Genomic DNA, 12,263 nt, shown 5'->3' on the forward strand with positions numbered 1-12,263 from the left:
CGGTGTAAAGTAAACGCCTGAAGTGGAAAGACGAAAGAATAATCCAGAACAAACACAAGAAATTTACTTGTAATTTGTGTGAAAATGATAGTGAAATTACTAGTTCTTCAGCTCGGGCCTCTGGGTTTGGAAAAGGGGTGTTGTGCAGGGAGAGGGGGGCCGATGCAGGAGGACTCAAAATGGCGGTTAGAGATGAGGGTGGAGCAAGGGGGTGTGTGGGGCCTGCTGCTGCACTGACACAGTTGAGGTTCATGATGAAGCACCTGCAGTAGGGCTGTTTATGGCAGGGTTGGATTAAAATCTGGGAAGAAGATAAAGGATGGTGAGTGGTTTTATTCCTGTTGTTCTTGGTTTTTGCAGTGCTTTAGATGATGGCTAATATTTTGCCTAATAAAACAAAGGGCAAACAGAAATACAGCAACAGCAGAACTTGGGTAACAATATCAGTGTTTGTGCTGGTGTCTAGCTCTTGACCAAGTCTGAGACTAGGATCGGACCTAGCTACACCTAAACTTTATTAATAACAGAGGTTAGAAAGCAAGGGGGTCCACTCTGAATGTTGTGACTCAGTGGGAGATTTTCCCTTTGTTCTCTTTGTATTTCTTTAGATATAAACCGTTGACCAAGTCTGAGACTAGGATTGGATCTAGCCGCACCTAAGCTCTATTAGTAATAGAGTTTAGAAAGCAAGGGGGTCCATTCTGAACCTCGTGACTCAACGGGAGGTTTTCCACTACTCTCTTACTCCTTAAGTTTCTTTAGATATAAACAGTTGACCAAGTCTGAGACTAGGATTGGATCTAGCCGCACCTAAGCTCTATTAGTAATAGAGTTTAGAAAGCAAGGGGGTCCATTCTGAACCTCGTGACTCAGCGGGACGCTTTTCCCTTATTCTCTTTATTTCTTAAAATCTTTAGATATAAACCGTTGACCAAGTCTGAGACTAGGATTGGATCTAGCCGCACCTAAGCTCTATTAGTAATAGAGTTTAGAAAGCAAGGGGGTCCAATCTGAACCTCGTGACTCAACGGGAGGTTTTCCACTACTCTTACTCCTTAAGTTTCTTTAGATATAAACCGTTGACCAAGTCTGAGACTAGGATTGGATCTAGCCGCACCTAAGCTCTGTTAGTAATAGAGTTTAGAAAGCAAGGGGGTCCATTCTGAACCTCGTGACTCAGCGGGAGGCTCTCCCCTACCTTTCTGCATTTTTAATTTCTGTATAAATTATTCCAGTTTAATTTTGATTTTATTCTTTGTGTGATTTATCTATGTAGCAAGCAAGTGAACCTTGACCTTTATGAAGTCTCACTCCCACAAATTCCTATTAAAACTTTTGTTCAATACTTTTAATGGTGATTCTTTAAGCACCTCTACATAAAGCACTTGTTTGTGACGGTGTTGACTAAACAAATCAAACCACCATCCCAAATTGTGGAGGATCAGAGCGTGGTATAAAGGCTGCTGCTAGGAAGAAATGTGTGCTGAGGGGTTGTGGCTTGGTATGGCCAGATATTTACTACTACTGTGTGAGTAATCATTGGCTGTACTTTCCCAACTGTGCTTAAAGCTTTTCTGCTTTAAAACATATGTTGAGTATCAGTAAACCTCTGTGTTCTTTGGAGTTTGAAAATTGGCCTTTTTGAGATGTCAGGTGTGCTGGTTTTGGCTGGGATGGAGTTAATTTTCCTCACAGTAGTGTGTATGGTGCTGTGTTTTGGATTTGTGATGGTATGATGTTCCTAGCACAGTCTCTGGGCCTTTCTTGTTTCTTGGGCTGCCCCACCAGTGAGGGGGTTGTGGGGCACAGGGAGCTGTGAGGCAGCTCAGCCAGGACAGCTGACCCAAGGGATGGCCCACACTAGGTGTGTGGCTCATACTGCTCAGCAGTAAAAGCTGGGGAAGGAAGGAGGGGAGATGTTCAGAGTTGGGATGTTTGTCTTCCTGAGTTACAGTTTAACGTGCTGGAGCCCAGATTTCCTGGGGATGGCTGAGTTACCTGCCCGTCCATGGAAACGTTGAAATTAATTCCTTGTTTAGCTTTGTGTGTGCGGTTTTTGCTTTACCTATTGAACTGTCTTGATCTCAACCCATGAGTTCTGATACTTCTGCCCTTCTGTGAGTCTCTTGCTCATCTCGCCCCCAGGGAAGGAGCAAGTGGCTGGGTGGCGTTTAGCTGCATACCAGGGTCAAACCACAACTATCTCTGAATATCTGTGAATGCTTGATGTAAGGTTTTTAACCTTTTTTCATATGGCTAGCTAGAGACCATGAATGTTTTGCTTCCCAGTTCCTACTGCATTTAATGAAGGCTGTGTCTGCCTGTGTGTTAAAGAGTTTCTAGTACCTTCTGGAACTCCAGGGTATAGAAGGAAACAATTCAGTGATGGTAATTAATTTTTCCTAATGTTTGTGTTCTCTCCAGTTTGCCTAAATGATGTAGTTGTTACAACACAGTGTTGAATATCATTTGCAGATTACAATGGAGCCAAGACTTAACACTCCCTGTGTTAATTCTCAGGAAAAAAGATCTCAGAGTTCCTCAATCTTTGAATCAAAATTTACTCTAGGTTTGTTTCTACTACTTGTGTCTACTTGTTTGATCTAAGTATGTTACTTTAGAAACAGGAAATACGAGGGAAAAAATGAAGCTTGTATGAATATATTCTAGAGATGCAGTGTTTTAAGGTGTGTGCATGTAAATGTGCTGCTGCGCAAAGACACTGTTTCATGAGGTTGTGTAGGTTGACTAAAGTGGTATAACTTTATTTTCAGCAAATTAGCTTTGCATAATGTAGAAAGAGGTTATTCCTTGGTATGAAAGTCGGGAACAATACAACATTGTAGCATTTTTTTTTAAAGTTCAGTAGAAAAAAATGTATTTACTATGCTGTAGGGATGATACAAAGAAGAGACTGACTGTTCTTTATATAATCTCTCTTTTATAACTAAACTGTTCTTCAGTTATGAGTATTTAGAAATTGCCAGGACAGGTTGAAGTCAGAAGAGTACTGGTGTTCTGAAAGGGTACTTGAAGGCCCTGTGGGGGCATCCAGGCTTACCAGGACTGAAGCAGGTTCCTTCAGTTGGGTACAGCCTCAGCTTTAGAGGGGTAAACATAAACCTGAGACTTTGTTCTGATCTGATCTGATCTAATCACCGTGCCAGTTGTACATGTTGGCTTCACGTAGTTGACCATACATAAGGTCTACTTAATTGCATCATGTAAAATGAAACTTTGATTCAGGGAAATGAGAGCCTGTTTTGTTTTGTTTGTGTGTGGGTTTTTTTGGTTTTGGTGGTTTGTTTTTTTTTTTTGGGGGGGGGGGGGGGGGAGTTGGTCAATTTGCTTAAAATCTGATTAGAGAAGTCACGTATGGAAGGGGTAGTACAGATTCCAGGCCCTGCAAAAATGAAAGTTAATTTTACAGCCACAAACTCCTGTGGTCTATTGCTGTAAAAAGGACAAACTAGTGTAATCTCTTCCTTGGGCAGTTTTGCTGATGAAAATATCACGGAGTTGCTAAGGGGGGGACACACCACAAAAAAATTAGTTTTTAAAAACCTACTTTTAAATAAATAGCTTGTCATGCTGTCTTAAGTTTCTCAGACCTCTTTGAGCTACCATGGAATGTTAACTTCCATTTTAAGAGGTCGTACCATTTACCGGTGTTGTGCCTGCCTCAGGCCTATGTGCTGATGCTACCCTAAACAGAATGCGATGCAGTGTAGTTTTTTTTCTGTGGATGGGGGAATTATGTAGAGCTGTGTAGTTTAGAAAACACTGATGGCATCAGCTGCTTCCCTCGAAAATTCTCCAGGAAGTACTGCCTCAGTAGCTTGCCAAAAAGGCCACTTTTTTCTATTTTGATCCTTTGTTTAGCATCAAACAAGCTATATGTGAACAGACGAGTGGGACAAATGTGCAGATGTGCACAGGGAGGTTGCAACAGCCGCTTGGCTAAGGGTGAGGTTGCTGCTGCTGCTGAGAAGGTCCCCAGACCGCTGTTGTGGCCAGCAGACATCAGCCAGTCCCAAGCTGTCAGCACTAACACAAGTTAACGATCTTCTTGTGTATACTAACCCCTACAGAAGTTACAGTATATTATAAATAATTGCAGTACAATATTCCAGCATTTATTGCATGCAGAATACTTGGGCTCCCATGGCTGGTGAAGGGGCAGGAAGGCATGTCCAGTGAGGAGCAGCTGGGTGCTCTGGGTCTGTGTAGTTCTGAGGGAAGAGAGGCTGAGGGCTGCGCTCACTGTGCTCTGCAGGTTCTTGATGGAGGGAAGGGAGCTGCTGAGCTCTTCTCCCTGGACCCCTGGCAATGGTTCAAAGCTGTGTCTGTCAGAGGAGGTTCCGACTGGACATGAGGAAGCGTTTCTTTACTGAGAGGGTGGTCAAACCCTGGAACGGGCTTCCAGGAGAGGTGATTGATGCCCCGTGCCTTATTTGTGTGTCAGAGGCATTCAGGCAATAACCTTAATGCCATGGTTCAAGTTTTGGTCAGCCCTGAAGTGGTGGAACTGGGTGATTGTTGTAGGTCCCTTCTGACTGGAACTAGGCTATGCTTATAGAAAGCTACAATAGTTGAAGCACTCTCTATTCCTGACTCCCTCTCTACCAGTACAATCTGAGACATGAGATGCTGTCCTGGCCTGCATTTTACGCATTGCTCCAAGTTTGTGGGCATATGTGTAAATTGGTTCTATGACTGACAAAGTAGGGCACATGATGGTGCCGTTTCTCTTTACAGAACGGAAAACTTTAAATGCCACAGGTTACAGAACAGATTTAATGTCTTTTGACAAGAATGTTAACAACTTGCAGTATAATGGTGTTTCTTGAAAAAAACCTGAAGCTTTTTTTAGTAAGGACTTAAAAACATTTTATTGATTGTTGTCCTGTAAAATCATGGATGTCTAATTCCTGAAGAACTGTGTCCAGCAACAGGAAAAATATGCCTTTAAATAAACCATTACATTATTTTTGGAAAAAGTAGGTATGAAAAATACATACAATGGTATTAAAAAATCCAATAAAATTAATGTCTGGATTTATACATCCAGTTGTGTTAAACATCTGCCTGTGTACAATAATATTTGTTACAATATTAGCAGTATTTTTGCTTTATTAAATAAGTCTTTGTTCAATTTACAGTTTCTCACTACTATTTATCAGTCCACTTATAAATTAATTCACAAGGCTGTATAACCACTGTCAGACTGTCAAGGTAAGTATTTTTGTACAAAATTATTGCCCTCCTAATGTATTTTAAAAATTGTTACAGAGATATATTTCTATAAACATACAATTCATTCACAAATTGAACCAACATATTACAGTATATAAAACAACTTACAACCCCTTGAAAAACATGGGGAATACAACAATAAGAAAGCCTTTGTACTACATGTTCTCCCCATGGTTTTGTTGAATGTGTATTCTATGCTGTTGAGTTACCAGCTGGTCCTTAAAAAGGTGAAGATTTTTATAGTACAAACTGTCATGCTTATATACAGAAAAGATGCACTGAAATTTACTTAGAGTGCGTTTTGTTCACACAACATCAAGTGATGTCTCTTCTGTGAAACTCCAAAGCTAAACTGCAGATGCAAAAAATTTTAGCAGGTGTTGTGTAGTGCAATTGTGAGCAGTCTTCTCTAAAGCAGAGAAGAGTATGTGTGAAGCAGCACCAATGTGAGCTCCTCTGAGAGCAAGGTTGGAGTAGTATTTTGGCTCCCAGCTCTTGCCTGAAGCACCTCATGACGTCAAGTGGCACTGCCAATCAGGGAAGGCAAAGGTAACAAAATACCAAGTTAAATCGTAGTGCTAAGCCTTCTCCTTCCATGTCTTTCCTCAGTGGTGGTCCTACTCTTCATACATATAATAGCATGAGAAGACCTGGCACCTTAAGAAAACTCTACACCTCTTCATTCTCCCTTATTTTTGCCTGCAGGTTCGACGTGATGCTAGCAAATACTAAAGATGTAGGTAAACTGAAGTTCAGTTAGTTCTTCTCCCTCCACAGAATGGAAGTACAGAAAGACTAAGAAACAAAACAAAAAATCCCTACCAAAACACCCACCCCACCCCATAACAAAGTATTTCATGTTTTCTCTAGTCCTCATCAAAACCCTTGCTTTAAAAGCGTTAACTTGAACTAAATCTTCATATTAATACACAAGGAAAACAGAAACAAAATGGACGCGTTTCCAGTTCTACTCCTTTAAAACACCTCTGTTAAAATGGATCTGAGGAGGAGATCATCAACATCATCTATTGTCCAGAGTTCCTACCTCTTGCTTTCAGAAAGCCTTTCACCACTGCAACACTAGAAGGAGAAAATGTCTGAGCTGTCTGAACAAGTATGGGGAGGTACTTCTCTCTGAATTCCTCCCTGGAGCTTGTGTCAGGTTTGCTAAGGCTGATTAGGGATCTGCTTGCTTCTTACAGAGGAATGTAATGCTGCAGTTTGAGGACCAGGAAACCCTCAGTACTGCTGTCCTCCTCTAGCTCTATGGGTGGGGGGGAGTTCCTGGTGTTTTTAGTCTCCTGCACAAGAGCTCTGCTTCTGAAAGAAAGCCAAAATGCTCAAAACCAGATGGAGGGACTAAATATGGTGAAACTGATATTTGAGTCAGGAAGATGTATGGCTGATCTCTAGTGCCTAAGAAACTACTTCTAGTTGAAATCTGTTACTGGTCAAGCCAGGTTTCAGTACACCGCTCAAAATGCATAACAAGAAGGGATGAGTATCTGAACCATCAGTGCTCTTAATAAGTAGATTTTTTGCATTGGTGACTCACACCTTCTGTGTGAGAGCTGTAGCGTGCTGTCCATGGGGTACAGCAGCACAATTAGTGCAAATCCTGTGGTATAGTATAAAGAAGCAAAACAGACTACACGTTGGTTTCAAGTCCAAGTAAGCGGCCCATCCGTTCCATGTTCTTGTCAATTGTGGCGCGGCATGTGATTTCTTTAGCGCACTCCACGGGAAACCAGCCTCTCTCACCATCCCGCAGTCGTTCCCCTTCGTACCAACCTGGGGGGGGTGGGGGGTGGGGGGTGTGTGGAACAGATGACACAAGGAGTAACAAACCTTTGCAAGTAATGTTAAACATACTTTTGTCAGAACTCCATGTGTTGCACTGGAGTAGACACGGTCATAGTGTTGCACAGTTACCTTTTTAGTGAATATAGTACCAAATTAAGATAGTTTTGGCAGATTGTTTTTAAATTTTTTTTTTAATGCAGGCAGACTAGGAACAACAAGAAAAATAATGTGAAAAATAATTTTGTATTGTAATTCAACAGTGCAGCACAATTGATGGGATATTTGATTTCACATGTAATATTAAATAACATCATTAAAAGTTAGGATTTGGTGCTTCAAGCATCACTGAGTCAGCACATAGTGAGATACTACTATAATTGCTTCCATGTCTGGGTAAGAATCACTCTTCACTGTGCTAGACCCCTCTACCTAACAGGCAGGGAAGCACAGCATGTAGCACACTAATATGTATGTTTCTTTCAGACAGACCTGGTGCTCACTCACAAAAATGGCTGAGCCCTGTGATTTTAGGTAGAATTCAATTTATGGACATTTCATGCGTCAAAACCAGCCAGTACATACTTTCTGCAGCTATTTATCTATAAAAATTATGATGGGTGGTGAGTTACACCTTGAACAGCTGTTGCCTAAGCAGAGGCTGTCATTTAGAAACCTGAACCAAAAGGCTCACGTTTTTCTTGGAAGCTAAACCTTTATTCATTGTATGGCCCAGTGCTATGAGGAAAAATACTTTTTTCCTAGCTCGATTCACCTGCAGTGGTGACAGATGGTTACTGCCAGCAAAATTCTCACTCACCATCGTTTACTTTTTGATAAACTAGAACAACGTCGGCAACTTGAAGAGACAGTTCATCTGACTGCTTTGCTGTGTAAGTTCTGATGATCTCCACCTGAGTTAAAGCTGTGGAAGAAATAAGTAAAGGCTGAATTAAACACTTCGCGTAAAAGAAAGGTGATGCATGCAAATAGAAACACCGCCTTAAACGGAACTCCTCAAAGAAGCTCCTGTGTGCAGGAAGAGATGGCAGCTTCACACATGTGAAGCATAAAGCAACAGAGCCTAGGAGATTTCTATGGTTATGCTTGCTCACATCCCTACTAAGGGGCAGTGCATTTCCATTCCCTGCCAAAGCTCTCAGAAATCTTGTTAGTTGTAACTTACTTGTCCTGTCAGTTTTCTGCCTGTCTCTGTCCTGTCCAAGCACTGTAATCCAGCGAGCTCTGTCACTCCTGTAAACAAAGGCAAAACTCAGTTTCCAGCTCTTAATAATGGTCAAGCCTACTACCACTTCCAAGAATCTATATTTACGTGTTTCCTCTTGATTACTGGGTGAAGAAAACAAAACTACTTTTCCCCTCAAAATACGGCAAGAAAAGGTGTGCTAGTACTTCTAGTAATACGTTATTCAAACATATTTTAACTATTTTAAGCAGATTTGATTAGGAAAAAGGCCTATAAACATGGGACCTACGGGCATCATGTCCTGCATGCCTTTGTTGTATTTATTTTTAAGTAATACAGGTGAACGTCTCCACAAGTATCTGTGACTGATGCATCTTTGTAATCTTATTTTTTTAAAAACAACCCATCAAACATACAAAACATCTAATAAAGGCAATACAAACCAAAAGAGTCTCTGTGCTCTCAGAAGGACACGTTCATGTTTCCAGAAGTGTTGGTTTGGGAACTTGCACCAATAAGCAAGGGCCCAACAAAGGCCTAAATTATTAGTCACTTGAATCTCACCTTGTTTAACCCAGGAAAAATATAAGCAATCTCTGATGACGTGTGTCAGTACTTCTGAGGAAAGCAGAAAGGCTTTACCTAGGTCCCAAGTGTTACACAACAAAGCACAGAAGCACGGATTACTGACAACTGATTTTGAAGGGAGTGGAACAGATTAAAGTGATGTCAGACGGTAAAGGAAAACTAATCCTACATCACCTCTGTTAACCTAAGATGAGCTATAACTACTTAAATCATTATAACTTCAAATCTTGGCAATTGAAACTTCATTCCCAAGCCAAAATTTCAGTGAAATTAGATTTTTTTTCATATTTGTTGGGTTCTGCTATCAGTACAGATTAGAATAACTCAAGGGAGTTTCAGGCTTGAATTTTTCCTATTTCCCCTCCCCTAAAAAAAAAGCATTGCTATCTTTGGATAACTGCAGTTTTTAACTAAAAATAATAACACGTGCCTTCTGCTGAGACTTGTTATTTTGTCAAAAATCTGAAACATCTTGAAACTAGTGCTGTTTCCAAAGTGTCAGAAGATGGGACATTTTACACAGACTGTAAGAGACTTCTCTAGATCTAGAGTACATCTCCCAAGACATACTGTTGCTCAGCACGTGTTGCAGTTTGACTGTGAAGCCCAGTCTCCACCATTCTACTACACATCATTCCATGATAAAGTTTATCAGTCTCTTCTAAGAATGCCGACACTGTCTTTTGTAGCCTTTCTTCCAGCTAGCTCTAGGAGTCTCTGCTCACAGACTAGCAAAACTTCCAGGGGATGAAGTTGTTCTGACCACACTTCTTTCAGAATGAAAAAAATACCCTGCAGATGATTTTGAATGGACATATTTTTACTGTTTCTTTGGCATTTATAGTTAGAAACTGGTGTTAGGGGTTTTTTTTTTAATCCTAACACAAATTCTTCCTCAAAGATGGAACTTGGGCATGTGTCGTACTAACATTTGCTACCTGTTGCGCCTTATACAGGTGGCCAAAACTACAACTTCATGCCGCTTCAGACATTTCAGTCATTAAAAGTAGGTAACAGGTGTTGGACTATTTTTCCTTCCCCTGTAACCATTTGTAACAGGAAAACTACATTTCCTTTCAGACAACTCTTAAGAAAAATTGGGTAATGCCAGACTCCCAGTTTAAGTATATATTTCTGCATAATCTCTGTGCACCGTACATTTTGTGCCTTTATTCACAGGGCCATATAAAGTTCCTGACCTAACCCTGGTACTTTTGTACTTGGAAACCACAATCCACATGAAGTGACAAAACGTGATTAAAACTATGCTAGAAATTTTTGCGTCACAGAACATTTCGGTTTACATACGCAACAGTATTCAGTAAGCATGCTAAAACCATCCAGCTTGGGCTTCCCTATTGCAGAAAGTTTTTCTGTACCTTCTGTGTACATGATAATTACCCTATAAAAATAAGAAATTTTTAAATTTAATTCTTTTCAGAATCTTTACCTCTGAATAACAATCTGCTAAGACTGCTATTTATATTACAGTTTATAGCAAATCAATAATAAATCTGCAGGACAAAATGTCTTTTCATAAAAAGCCCAGACAACTAAAAATGTACAGCATTTTCTTCCCAAACAAGTCTGAATCATCTGATTACTTTATAATGAGATCTTTAATAGAAATCATTCATGATCTACGGTTTCTTTCAGAGTTATTCTAAGCTTTGAAAGCAAACCTAAAACTGTAAATTTTTCCAGGCTGGGATATGTCTGGAGCAGTCTGTTTCATGTCCTCTATCCCGCCTCCAGCTTCCACTAAAACAGATAAAATCTTTCATTTTTGTGAACAGTTGTGTGGAAGTTAATGGCACCATAGAGAAATGACAGCCTTTCGGATATTTGCACCCAAAAGAACAAGACACTTCTTGTTGCTCATTTCTAAAGCAGACGCTCTTCAAAACCATGACAGGAGAACAAGGACCGCCTCTATCCCAGCACAGGCAGCTCCGTGGCTTCCCCAGGGAAATGTCAAACTCCTTCCATTTAACCCAGTACAGTTTCCACTTCTGCACCACACAGCTAATATAATAAATAATTCACAAATCACTGCTCTGGGACAAAAGTATTCTGCACTCATACCCTAACGTTTGTCTGCCACCACAGTTATGCCTCAGGATACAGCTGTGCTTGTTTCTTCCTGGTAATACAGTGTTCTACATACAGAAAACATGGTATAAATGCCACATCGCCAAAACGACTTTTAATTGAGGTAAGATACCTTAAAACAATAAAAAACAAATGAGCACTGAAAAGTATGAGATGCAGAGCAAGCCTAAATGAGTATCTGCCATCAGATTACTCAAAAGTCATCTTACCTTGATAAGTATCAAGAACACATCCCTTAACTACAGCAGCAAAAGCAACACTTCCCCTGTAGTAACCTGCATTACACTCAGATCCACACGCTCGATTACAGGGCATGTACAGCAGCACATGTGCCATAGGATGAGATGGGAACACTCCTACACAGAGCCTGTAGCTCTGACTCCACAGTGCCTCGATCAGTTTAATGGACCTTTCATTAGAAATTTAAGAACCCGCAGGCCCTTGGCACAAGTTCTGCTCTTTGAGGTCTGTAGTAGTCTGAACCATTCATAGAATAACTATATATTAAGCTGTAGAATGTGTACATACAGTGCTTTCAAGTACAGTACACCATTTGCTGTTCTGGTTTACTTTAGGCACTCACCCTCTGGACATAATGATTATTAGATAAAAGCGCTATGTTAACAGGTAAGGTAAGCACAGACTTGCAGTTCTTGGAAGGTTTGTTAAGAGTAAGTATTTGAACACTCTGTAATTATGCTAGAACAACTCAGTGACAAATCAGATACTTAAGTAATGTTTGTAGGTCAAATTGCAATACAGAAATTTCTTACTGTTTAATATGTGAACATATCATTGTGTAGTGTACTACACAGTTATGTGGCAAAACTTTTGATTTCTTCTTAACTTCAATTCAGTGAAAATTCCTTCTGCAACCCCCAAGAAATCCAGACTGCTTAAATCTGTACTGTCGGTCCTCATTTGTTTGCCTCGCCAGCGGAAGAGGTAGCCAGGATCTTGTCTGAACTTCAGAGTGTGATGTACAGAAACTTTCCCTTTTGTATACATACTAGACCCAAGAACTATGTCTGCTCTGTATCTCACTTGATGCCACAAACTTCGGTCTTGCTCTCTCCAGACCTCTTTTAGGTCAGATCTTCAGCCCTATGTGTTAAACTTTGATCCTGTGCTGATTTCAGTGACGTTACGCTGACTTTCTATGTATATTCTGTGCTTTCCCTCTGATCATAAACTCCCACTGCCCAGAAAGTGACAGAACTCTGTGCTGTTTATGAATGGTCTTACATCAATGCCCAACTCTTTCACAAAAATGTGTTCAAGATCTTCAGTTCCTGGCTTA

General features: G+C 40.5%; 1 protein-coding gene across 1 annotated transcript in view; it reads right to left on the reverse strand.

The window, feature by feature from the left end:
• Positions 1-4,779: 4,779 nt before the first annotated feature.
• ARHGEF26 (Rho guanine nucleotide exchange factor 26) overlaps positions 4,780-12,263 on the reverse strand; it is a 58,655-nt gene continuing 51,171 nt past the window's right edge. Inside the window, exons 12-14 of the mRNA XM_005440180.3 lie at positions 8,243-8,310; positions 7,877-7,981; positions 4,780-7,047 (exon numbers count right to left, since the gene is read on the reverse strand). Coding sequence (XP_005440237.3) covers positions 6,905-7,047; positions 7,877-7,981; positions 8,243-8,310 — 316 coding nt within the window. The 3' untranslated portion in view covers positions 4,780-6,904. The remainder of the gene's footprint in view (positions 7,048-7,876; positions 7,982-8,242; positions 8,311-12,263) is intronic.

The sequence above is a fragment of the Falco cherrug genome, chromosome 11 (assembly GCF_023634085.1).
Source record: "Falco cherrug isolate bFalChe1 chromosome 11, bFalChe1.pri, whole genome shotgun sequence".
Lineage (NCBI taxonomy): Eukaryota > Metazoa > Chordata > Aves > Falconiformes > Falconidae > Falco > Falco cherrug.